The following is a 12,150-nucleotide window of genomic DNA, read 5'->3' on the forward strand; positions in this document are numbered from 1 at the left end:
TTCATAAGTGTTTCTCGTTTCTCGTTTTGTATATAGATTAGACCTTTGGTTTTCCCGTTTGAATGGTTTTACATTAGTAATGTTTAGGGCCCTTTATGGCATGCTGTTCGGTATGAGCCAAGGCTCCGTGTTGAAGACCGTACTTTGACCTATAATGGTTTACTTTTATAAATTTTGACTTGGATGGAGAGTTGTCTCATTGGCACTCATACAACATCTTCTTATATCTATTAGAATATATCATTGCCATGGGTTCTGATTCATTGATGCTAGACCTACGTAAAAAGCTCCTAGTAGATTGCTACAATACTTATCAGGGTTGGATTCACATAAAAACAAATATATAAACTTTTCATACAGAAATAAGAATTGTAACGGGAATGTGTCAAAGAGACAACAACCCGACCAAAGAGCAGAAAACAGCCCAAGGCCAACAATGGGGCTTCAATACAGCGAGAAAATTTCGCACCCGGAGGCGGGTTTCAGCTGGTCTCTAAACAATAATGTATACTACTTCAGCAAAACATGTATAAATGAACAAAACTGTAAAAAAAATACAAGACTAACAAAGGCCAGAAGTTCCTGACTTGGGACAAACGCAAACAATGGTCGAGGTAAAACATGTTTTGTGAGATCTCAATCCTCCCCCTATACCTTTAGTCAGTGTGAAATAAACAAACACACATCGATACGCACATTAAAACTCAGTTTGAAAGAAGTCTGAGACCGATGTTAGAATAGGTAACAGAAGAAACTAAGCAAAATAGCAATGATTAGCAACACGCCATGTGGACTTTGCAAAGGGTTGGGTAAGATAAGATCTTGAAAAGATTAACCGAACTAATCAGAAATGGAGTTTTGCACAATTTTATGAACATGTAGCTAAACATCATATTTTTTGGAATCAGCATACACTTACCCATCACATGAAACTGGAAGTGATATTGTGTATACCAGAAGTAACAAGTTATCGATTTTTTTTAAATTACCAAGCACTTTTGGAATGAGGGGAAAGTAAGCTACCATATGAACCGGAAGCGATATTTTCTTAACCGGAAGTAGCACATTATATCTTTAATTTCCCCAAAAAAGGTATATAATGATAAACAATTTATTCAAAAGCGATACAGCTTATCATGCTTATAGAATATACATTCAATTTATTACAATACATATTCAATGAATTAGTCGTTATCATTACATTGTTCAATGAAGGATATACACATGTAGCGGAGAACGACAGGAATCATAAAAAATTATGAATCAAGGCTTAAAACTACATATTAAAGATTTTGACAATATCTTACAAATGATTTTTAGTTTCTATACATAGTGAATTGATTACAATGTTATACACAAGTTGATGGTTTTAGCTATAAAATTTACATTATTATACTAGTTACATTCTAAAATATAACGATATCTACTTTCAACAAAATTGCTATTGAACATAATACGTCGCATATTTGCCATATCTACATGTATATGTCTGTATATATATATTGAGATTATCACCATCGGCACACCATGTACACACAAGATTTATATATTTGATTTGATTTTTTTTTTTATTTTTGGTGTTTTAACGCCACTTTTAATCACCGCTCTTTGGCTATTTCGTGGCGGCCAGTTTTTATTGGTGGAGGAAGCCGGAGTAGCCGGAGAAAACAACCGACCTTCGATAGGAAAACTGACAATCCTAATTAAGATTGGAGTCGAGTGCACCCGCACGAGCGGGGTTCGAATTCACAACCTCAGTGTTGACTGGCTAGTGATTACAGTAGTAAATACTTAGACCACTCGGCCACCGATGATTAATATGTTTAATTTTAAATACAATTGCTACATGTCTGTAGGTTTATATTATGGAATCAGTGTCAAGAAAACCAACACTTGACGGAGAGATGGAGTAAATCTGAAATCATTTCTAGGGTCCATAATTTCAATACAACACCTACTAACTATATATATTTTCATTGCCCCAAATGTTTAAGCTATAGATTATTGATAAACACTTAGAAAAGCTACATCATAAAGCCATGGGATACTTATGATAGTAACTGGAGTCATGTGACATTTATAAAGGTCACCTGGTAACCTTGGGAAAGTAATCTATAAAACAGTTTTTCTTGTGAGCTCATTATCTCTATAACAAAACAAGTATTGATATGTTTCTTATAAATTGTTCGTTACATTATAAGGAAAATTGGTATGTTGGACCGAAGTGATCGAAAGACATTTTAGAAGCCATGTTTCCTTCACTATTTCAAATATCGGTATTTTGATGTCACTTACAGACCGTCACTGTTTAGACCTATTGTTTTTAATTAGGGATCATTGAGTTCTTAGATACAAAGGTTTAGGCGAAGTTAATAGTTTTGTCTTGCCTTCAGAGAAGCTCTCTGAAACTGTCAAATATAAGAACCGGTGCTAAATGTTTCAGTTATTTAAATGACGAAATGGTACATCACGTCCGTTACAATCCAACAATTTTGTATTGTTTTTACCCCTGAAATTCAAAAAAAAAAAAATAAAATAAGGAAAATTGATGTTTTCTTCAAAATGATACATGACAAGTTATGGTTTTTTAAAGAGTTGGGTGACAAATGATTTTGACAAAGATCAACTGGAAATGACGTTGTTTAAACCGGAAGTTTAAGAAATCATTTATTTGTGGAATCTCTATAATGTGACCCACTATCATACGACTCTGGGTATGACCCTACGTAAACCGGAACTTACACAAAACTGGTATCTATTTAATGACAACGAATATGACTGTTTTAACCTAGACATTACTTTTTTATCACACTTACTTACCAATAAAAATGCAATGTTGGAAAGAACTTCAATTGTTTTCTGAATAGTTATTTTTATATATTTTTTTTCTATATTTAGATCTGCTTTGGATTTTTTCTCTTGAAGCTATTATTCTGTTATCGTAATTATTCGGCAAAATATATAGGCCTAGTATAAACCATTTTACGGGATTACTTATATTTTGTAATATCTTTTAAAGTTGTGTTTTACCATCAATTTAAGTCAAATTATATATAAATAGTTTTTGCAAAACATGTTAGCTCCTGACAACTTTCCGCTTTGCCTTTTCGGTGTTAAATTCATGACATTGTATCAAGTATAGAAAAAGTCACTTCATTTACCTATAAAATCAAGCATTTCAGACAATTTTGTTCTTAAATCGAACAGTATTTTTTTTTTTTAAATGTAGTTTATTCAAGTAAATTTCAGTTGCATATATTTTCTTTTTTTAACGTGTAAATGTATTTAAGAATAGATAACGTTTTTTTTCTTTCAAACACAAAACTATTAAATTCACGAATTGCAAATAATTTGGAGCGGCACTTTATTTACATTAATATGTGCATTTCTTTCAGATTGTCATTATGTATAACGGTAAAGACAGCACATTGACTATTTAATTGCATTGTTAATTAAATGAAGTGATGAAGTTTAAATCGTCACTTCGTAAATTTTGCGGTCATCATCACGAGTTGGTTGACTGTTATGGAATATCTGTTTCACAGATGACAATGGATATGTTCCAATAGGTGTTACTACAAACCCGTCCCCTTTCCCCGCATGTGACCTACCGAATTAGACTTATCACCAGGTTTGTACAAACATGAGCAACACGGCGGGTGCTACAGGTGAAGCAGGATCTGCTTATTCTTCCGGGGCAGCTAATAACCTCCTCCCCCCCCCCCCCCCCGTTTTTTGGTTGGGTTCGTGTTGCTCAGTATTTGGTTTCTATGTTGTATTTTATGTGCCGTTATTTGTTAGTCTTTTCTTTTTTGCCCATGGGGTTGTCAGTTTATTTTCGACATAATATTATGCGTTTAAATGTGCCTTTGGTATTCTTCGCCTGTCTTTTAATGAAAAGAAGTATTTAACCAGGTTGAATTTCCTACTGAAAGCAAGATTGAAAATATCAAGGGAACATTGAAAAAACAATAATAAACAAAAATTTGCAACGCCATGGAAATATTGAAAACCGACAAAAAACACATACACATAAACAACAAACCACATAGAAAACAAAAGCCTGAGCAAGGAGAACCAAAACACAATCTTAGGATGAACTAAAGTGCTCCGTAAGAGCAAACAGATACTGCGCCATATGTTACACCCGTCTCATGCAAGTTCAAATCTGGTTGTAAATCTCATTCACGTACAAACGATGAAAACGAGATTGTAATTACAAAAAAATGGTCGCGAATATGTTTCTATTCAGATGTGTTCGTATCTTTTGGTTTATGTTGTTTTTTCCGTAACCGATAGTACACTAACAAAAGTGACGGTTGAACAACAAATCCGACAACGACGACAACGAATACACAAGGTGCATACCACTCATGGTTTGAACAAGCTCCTCCTAAAGCTATCTTTATTTTAAGTAAAGCAGGATCATCACTATACCAAAGATACAGCATGGCAACATTTTCTGCATAATATAAAATGTAGTATAATGGGAAAAAATATCCCCCGCAGTATTCCTTCTTTTGGCATCGAACATTGCGAGATACAGAATAGCAAAATATATTGCCAAATAATCCCAAAATGTCGTCCAGTAAAAAGTGTTCTTTACAACAGACGAACATGAGTCCATTTAGAACACGATAAATTATGAGAATTAAAACAAGATAGCTATATTCAGCCATAAAGAGCGAAATTAAGATAATACGTGGCACAATTTCAGCAAAACGTGATATCCAGTGAATGAATTTGATCAAAAATCTGTCTTCTTGGTTCTGTTTTGTCTTTCGATATTGATGCTTGAATGCATTCAAAGACCAAGCCAGTCCTAGGGAAGATGCAGCTATACTCATGTAACGAATTATCTCTGTAACATAAATCTGAATGTAACTTTTGTTACCACATGTTAAAGGAGAGACACAATCTATTGATATATAAAACATTAAGCCTGAACTTAACAGTCATTAAAAGTGTTCAGCGAAAATATATGTTTCGGAAATTATAATTGCATGTATCTCCTATGCCAGTTAAACGAATTTGCAACTAGTGTTATTGAAGAGGGCGCGAAGAACTTAGATGTTTATTTATAATATACACAATATTTACTAATATTACTTTAAATTCTGATTAACACCTAATCGATGTTGACATCCTGTGTATTACCTTTTTATATTTATAATAAAATACAATGCATGTGTGGGTAATATATAATGAACAGTTTAACATATTCCTTCATGTTTATTAAAGATAAATAACCACAGAAAATAATATCAGTTGTTTTTAAATCCCCTATGAAATAACAAATATGCACTGTACCCCTATTTTCAATTGGTCGGTAGATTTGGTATATGCATCGAAACAACCAAAGAATGCATATAATAGTGTTTTGAAAGTGGCGGATCCAGAACTTTGTATAAGGGAGGCCCACATGACTGCTACAGTCATGCTTCAGTGATATCCTATACAATCAACCAAATTTTTCCCACGAAAGGGAGGCCCAGGCCCCCAGCACACCCCCTCCCCCTCTGGATCCGCCGATAATTTATACAAAAAGGCAATAAACCATTGAATCACAATTTTCTAAGACATTTGAATTAAACATGACATCGAGCCATTACATTCAAAATATATAGAATCTTTTAGAATTTTCTCTCAGCTTGTTCAAGACAAATTTTCCAATAGCGTTAATAACAACCACATCAATAAAAAAAAGTCTTACGAACGTTTGAATATTTGTATGTTAGACAAGATCTAACAAAGAGAAAAAAAATGAAAGAAGGGAACATGTTTCAGAAAAGAAAAAAAAGTTTAGCAAAACATTTTTACAAAGTTTTTCAATTAAATTTAATATTTAAATAAAAAAAAAAAAAACATTTTGCGAACTTAGATCTACTTTTCCTACTTAGTGAACTGATATATGGTGGTGTTTTTGTTGTCCAGTGTGTTATTTTTGTGGACTGTTTTTGCGATTGAATTTTATTTCGACTGATAACTTTTGATTGTCGCTTAATATATTGTCCTCTTTATCTTGGCCCAAATGTAAAATGAATTAAATATGTTTTCCTCCTTTATTCATTTTGATTTCTATAATTACTTACGTGTTTGAGTAGTTTCGGTTTGTGTATTCGTAATCGACAGGTATATTTGTATTGTTAACTGTGGTGTTGACTCTACTGTAGCTTCGACGAGAGTAAGGTAAGCTACAGTATATTCTAAATTTCTATCCGGTTGTTTTCCTTGTGCTAGTGCCTGAGCATACCTGTAAATGTAAACATTGCAATACATACCTAACTACTTAAGATTGACCATTCAACGTTTACACATGTTACATGCAACATTTATGTTTCGTTTCAATATGCAACTATACTTCCACGTGTGTATAATTTGTCTATAAAATTTCAGGTATTTGGGTTGACAATCGTGGTGGAATAAATTACACAAATTCAGTACCATCTTTTCTATGCCTGCCAGCCGCCCAACATTACCATTCTACATGGATAAGCCAGTTTTGGACTGTGAAATATCAACAAAGTCAATGCAAATTACATATCATTTACTTCGTAAGTCGGTGTATATTGTATTTAACACTTGAAAATTGGATCATTAAGGGAACTATTGCCAAATTGGTTTGAAATCAAAAGCAACACCATTTTTTTGTTCAAAATATCTACATCTTCATAAAATAGAGATTTTATTTTTAAGTTACAGAGTTTTGTCGATTCTATGACATGCAGGCATGAATGAGTCATGTTATATGATATTCTTGATTTATCAGCAGTAGCAATAAACTCTGTAAGTCGAAAATAATTGAATAATTGTGTTGACTTCTGCAGTTCAAATATCCATGAATGTAGCATGATTTCACAGAGGAGTTGCATTTCTGTCTTCATAGAAAGCAGAGTTACAATCGGTCTATAGCATACTTTCTATCAGTACATACGATTGAAAATTCAATTTAGTAGGTTTTATTTCAGCATAATACAGTTAGATCACCAAAAGGTGTGTTATATTCATAAAGATCGTACATCATTTCCGTTTTAGGAAATTCGAGCTGGTTATCTACAGTATATAGTAGAAGTCAAATAATGTAAACCCCAGAAAGATGTACAATATTTGCAGATGGCACAGCTGGTGCAAGGTTCTGATCATTCAAGACTTATAATTGCACTAGAAACGCCTTTTGTCTACATATATAATAATCATCAGTAGCACTCGAATCAAAATATTTGGATATCTAATTCAAATACGAAGTTGAAGAGCTTTCTTTATAAACCAAACAATTCCCACAAGGTATGCAAAATACGATTGAGGCAATCAATGTATGTCAGTTGACCAAGTTTATATAGTGTGAGTGCCTACTGCAGTACTTTGATCGATTCCATTATTTTGTGGTATTAATTGTTCCTTTCAGATTTGTTTTTTTAGTCTTTTTGTGTTTTAAAATTAGGTCAGTCTTATGTTTACCCTTTCAGTTAAGACATGTCGTAATAGCATTTATATCAATTATGCAGCATTTTGTATATTCCTGCACAAAAATCGATCATGACAAAAAAAGCAGGCCCGGTAAGACTCCTTTGGCCTCAAAATATAGTTGTTTTTTTTACAAAGTTGTTGAAAATGTAAACTTGTAGCTACTAATTGGAAAGTAGAATACTTTTGTTACATAAAATGGGCTATTATTTCAAGATACATTGGACATGCATCAGGTACTAGCATCACTATTTTCTGAAAAAATACTTAAATTTTAGCATTTGTGCTAATTCTAAGACGGTTTTTGTCTAAAATATAAGTTGTCGCAATTGTGTTCAGTCTTAATATTTAAATATATGTTGTATTTAATGATAAAACATAACATATATAACTGTTGAGCCTGAACACGTATGCGGCATTTTCAATTTTAAACAAACACCAGCTGAAATGTGACATTTTATGGTATATTTGATAGATTTTTCATATCTAAGATTGAATTTGAGCGTTTTTAATGACCAAATCAGTTCAAATCCCTAACATAAACTAATTGAATCGACTGAAGAAGACACTTAAGTGTTAAAAAAATGTAAAAAATCTTTCATCAGATGTGCTTTAAATTTTAATCTGAAATAAGCCCTTATTGGACCTTCATCTTTCCGTCAATTAAAGCAAGGAAGACAATGTTGAATTCAAATATCATATTGAAAAATGAACGACTCGAATATGAGTAGTTTTATGTTTTCAGATTGACTATTTTTAACTCATGTTTTTGATAAACTTTTTAAACCAACTATACCTTGTGCAGATAATTTCTGACAATTTTTCTTACTGACTAAAAAGTCTGAAAAAGGACTGAAAGGTCTGAAACAGAACCTAAAGATCAACTTATAGGATTGCCGCAAATATCTTTCAGATAAGGTAGATTTAACATTTCTTTGAATAATGAAATTGTGTCATAAAGAACCGCGAAAGCTTGATTGAAATCTATCTCTTACCCGACCAAGGCAATGCTAACGGGGGAGCGGGGTAGTTTCATGCGTGAAACACAAAGAGTACCCGACAAATCAATTTTCTTATTTTTACCATATTGTCATTGTTAAAATATCACAATGTAAAGCCTTGCTTATTTTGACTTGGAAGCTTTCTCGACGAAAATTCAATTGGTACTAATATAACAGTGATAGCGAGTCCTGCCTGACCGGACTTATAACATAGTATTTGTTATCATATCAGTTGAGATTTGTATTGGAAATGATTTAACTAATGTTAGATTACTTGGTTTTGTATTTCAAAATGAGCAACTAGCTATCATTTACGTTACCTTTTCAACTTTAAAGTGCAAAGTTTTATACCTATCTCAATAATTATTCAGAAAACATTGCACATCTAATTCATCATTATAAAACAAAATGCTTACTATTTTTCTCATTTAAAACTAGAATTATGCAATTTATACAAATCTCAGCTGATATGATAACAACTACTTATGACATTATAACATTTACAATTCTATTCTAAATAAACATGTAGAACGTGTTTGAAAAAAAATATGATGTGTGTGTTTTTTACCATAAACATATATTTACACTAAATTACATACGTAAGTGTTGGCAAAATTACTGCATACAGACTCGACATGAAAACTGATAGCATCTTGATCACCACGTTGAAATATCGACATTTATGTACACATGTTGCACACAGAGTCTCACAGTACTTTGTAATGTTGTTTCCAACACCTTTGCCATAAAAATAAGTCGCTATGAATAGAACTGGCAAGACGGTGAAAACCATAATAATAAAAAAAATTAAATATTCTCCAATCTTACAGTAATGTATGAGGAGGAACACATCAGACAGAGTGTCAAACAGGTAGAGAAAATATGTTAACAAAGTTAGTGCAATATGGAATATGGCCTGCTTCAAAGAATCATGGTACTTTTCAGAGGAGCACAATCGACAGACAGCTGCGTACAGGATAATCATCATAAACATTACACCAATCATAGAAACCATTATTCCTAGTTCTGACGTTTCACTCATCGATGACAATGTGTCTGAAAATATAACTTAGTTAAAGTTTATAATTAATGAATTCCGTCTTAAACGGGTGTGCTCAGAATTTTTTTTTTTGTGTTAATAAGCACCTTGTTTGAATCAACTTTTAACATCAACTTGATGTACTGTATGCAAAGCTTACATCATGATAACCCGTATATCGCAAAGTTCATCGGTAAGGGAAACCCTAAACATATTCAAAATGGGTACCTTCAAATAGAGTAACGACAAAGTCCATGTATCGGTAAGGGAATTCTCAACAAATATTCGGATAAAAAAGTAAAATCGGAGGTGCACAATATAATTATACCATGAAGAATCTGCAAACGATTGATTGAAATCCACTCACTTGTTTTAGGACGTGATGCGGATTGAGAGTGTTCACCCTTTTAAAACGAAAGGGCAAATTCCGTGATTTAGATTCTAAACCCCTAGAACCATTCTGATCGAAAAGAAAATAAGGGTTTTACGTTCTCATTATGTAATAAAAAACTGCGAACACGTTTGATTAAAATCCTATCACTGGTTCAGAAGGAGTGGAAGGTGTGGTATTCTATTCAACAAGTACAATAGGAGGTGCAATATGACATTATCTCATGAGGAATCCGCTAAAGTTTAATTAAAATGCTTTCCCAGGTTTACGAGGAGTTGCGAATAGATAAATGTTCACCTCAATATCATGAAATTGAAAACCATACTGTTGTTAAGGAAACCAACAAAAAAAAACAAGCTGATCAAAAGGTGAACAATGCAATCGTGTCATAAAAAAAACGTGAAAGTTTGATTGAAATCAATTCAATGGTTAAGAAGGAATTACGGATTAGGATGTCCACCCTCTACATTTATAATATAAAATGGCAACGTCCAATTTTATGTACGGGTAAACCCCAGCAATCTTTCTGATTAAAAATTAAAATAACGGATAAACAATGGCATTGTGTCATGAAGAACCGCGAAATATTGATTGAAATCATCTCATCGGTTCATAATAAGTTGCTCATATGGGAAGTTCACCTTTAACATAAAACGAAAGTCCTTTCTTTTGCATGGGAAACCCCCAAAACTATGGCATTATGGCATGACAAATCGGCAAAGTTTATTGAAATTCATCACTGGTTTAGCAGTTGTGGTGTGGGAAATTTCACTCCATATCAGATGAACTCCATGATTTTGAACAGAAACCCCAGAAAAAAAACCAACTAAAAACAACAAAACAAAACGGGAGATGCATAGCGTTATAACTATGTGTCATTCTGTGGCTTAGAATAATTTGGTACTAACGGACGGACAAACGGACGAATAAACTGACATTCAAATAAATATATATATCAAGCATTCGAAACCAAGCTCATACTCACGAAACAAATATTAAAATTGCAAAGGAAATTTTAAAATCCAAAAATATGTAGAAATATAGTAATAAGCCTATAATTATAAAATATGAATCATATTATTCTTTTATCTAGATTGGTAATACTCATGAAATAGGTAGATAGTGCAAATATGTGTTCTCGTATATAATGGGTCATTGCGGTAACTTCCCTTAAGTTTGTAAACTATGAAGATATTTTTCGATTTGTTAAGGTTGTCTAAATTGCAGTTTTTTTCAGGCGTGGTATTGTTTGTTGTTTTTGCTAGCAACTCTCAGCGTCAGAATCAATGTGGCTTATTATATGATATTAAAAATTCGAATGAAATGTGTACCTGATGTCGTTGTTTTGTTACTCCAAAATGGTGTGGTGATGGTACCGTTCATGATCGATGACCTAGTTTTAATACAGTGCACATAGTACAGGCTGACTGTGGTGAAATTCATATTGGAAGCAGTCGTGATTACGGTCAAGGCTGAAATTAACCAAATTTTATTTTTAAATTACATTCATCATGTTTATCTTGCATTCTTTAGTCAAAATTATATACTATTAGGTATATTGTTGCTTGGACAGATAATTGGTAATGTCAAATCCACAACGGTTACACAAGTATACTATATATTCATCGTTTATACTGTTGTTGTTTTAACGATTTGTCAGTGTTGCTAACGTCATGACATGCGTGTCAAGGATTAATGTTTTGGGGAAAATTGTAGATAAGCATGTCTTGCTATATGAATCATGTTCTCAATGTAGATGTTACATTAATTTATAGGATAAGAGGACGGTATTGTGCTAATACGACAATCGGAACATTTATGTCGTCATCAATGAAATATCTTTCCCGTCAGTAAAATTTTCAAAGTATCAACTTCAACATCATGTATTGGAGACTTAAGTTCAGCATATCATGCAAGCAGAAAGCCTCTATCGAGGTTCTCATAATAGGAAATGCAAGTTCTGTAATATCGTATAAACTAAGAGATATTTACTCCATATGCAGGCGTTGAGGAAATATAGCTACGTATCAAAGGAAGTTCAAAATTGTGATGCTGAACTCATCTCTTTTTTTACGATTGTTTTAACCGACTCGCATGGTCATTTTCTAGATGAAAATCAAGACAAGAAGCAAACGTAACTGCATCTATTGTATCCTTTATTTCAAGTTTGATAGAACAGATGCGTTCAACATAGTCACCAAAAGTTGAACTATTTAGGGAAATGCTATCATCTTTATATCGGAATGCGAAGCTAT

At 32.9% G+C, this 12,150-nt stretch overlaps 1 protein-coding gene across 1 annotated transcript; it reads right to left on the bottom strand.

Moving 5' to 3' along the window:
* Positions 1 to 1,097: 1,097 nt before the first annotated feature.
* On the bottom strand, positions 1,098 to 11,353 carry LOC127705157 (uncharacterized). Its single transcript, XM_052209405.1, has 4 exons — positions 11,227 to 11,353; positions 9,065 to 9,521; positions 6,093 to 6,253; positions 1,098 to 4,861 (listed from the first exon to the last, which is right to left on the bottom strand). Exons 1-4 carry the CDS (start codon positions 11,336 to 11,338, stop codon positions 4,245 to 4,247), a joined length of 1,347 nt encoding a protein of 448 aa, XP_052065365.1. The 5' UTR covers positions 11,339 to 11,353; the 3' UTR covers positions 1,098 to 4,244.
* Between the last annotated feature and the right edge of the window lie 797 nt (positions 11,354 to 12,150).

This window comes from Mytilus californianus, unplaced genomic scaffold (genome assembly GCF_021869535.1).
Source record: "Mytilus californianus isolate M0D057914Y unplaced genomic scaffold, xbMytCali1.0.p SCAF_6, whole genome shotgun sequence".
NCBI lineage: Eukaryota > Metazoa > Mollusca > Bivalvia > Mytilida > Mytilidae > Mytilus > Mytilus californianus.

What these genes read in the sequence shown, in the direction of transcription:
- LOC127705157 (XM_052209405.1), bottom strand. Translation starts at nt 11,338, where the DNA reads ATGAATTTCACCACAGTCAGCCTGTACTATGTGCACTGTATTAAAACT. An exon ending in TAACAAAACAACGACATCAG is followed by an intron (nt 9,522 to 11,226) that starts GTACACATTTCA and finishes TTATATTTTCAG; the next exon opens with ACACATTGTCATCGATGAGT. An exon ending in GTAATTTTGCCAACACTTAC is followed by an intron (nt 6,254 to 9,064) that starts GTATGTAATTTA and finishes TTACATTTACAG; the next exon opens with GTATGCTCAGGCACTAGCAC.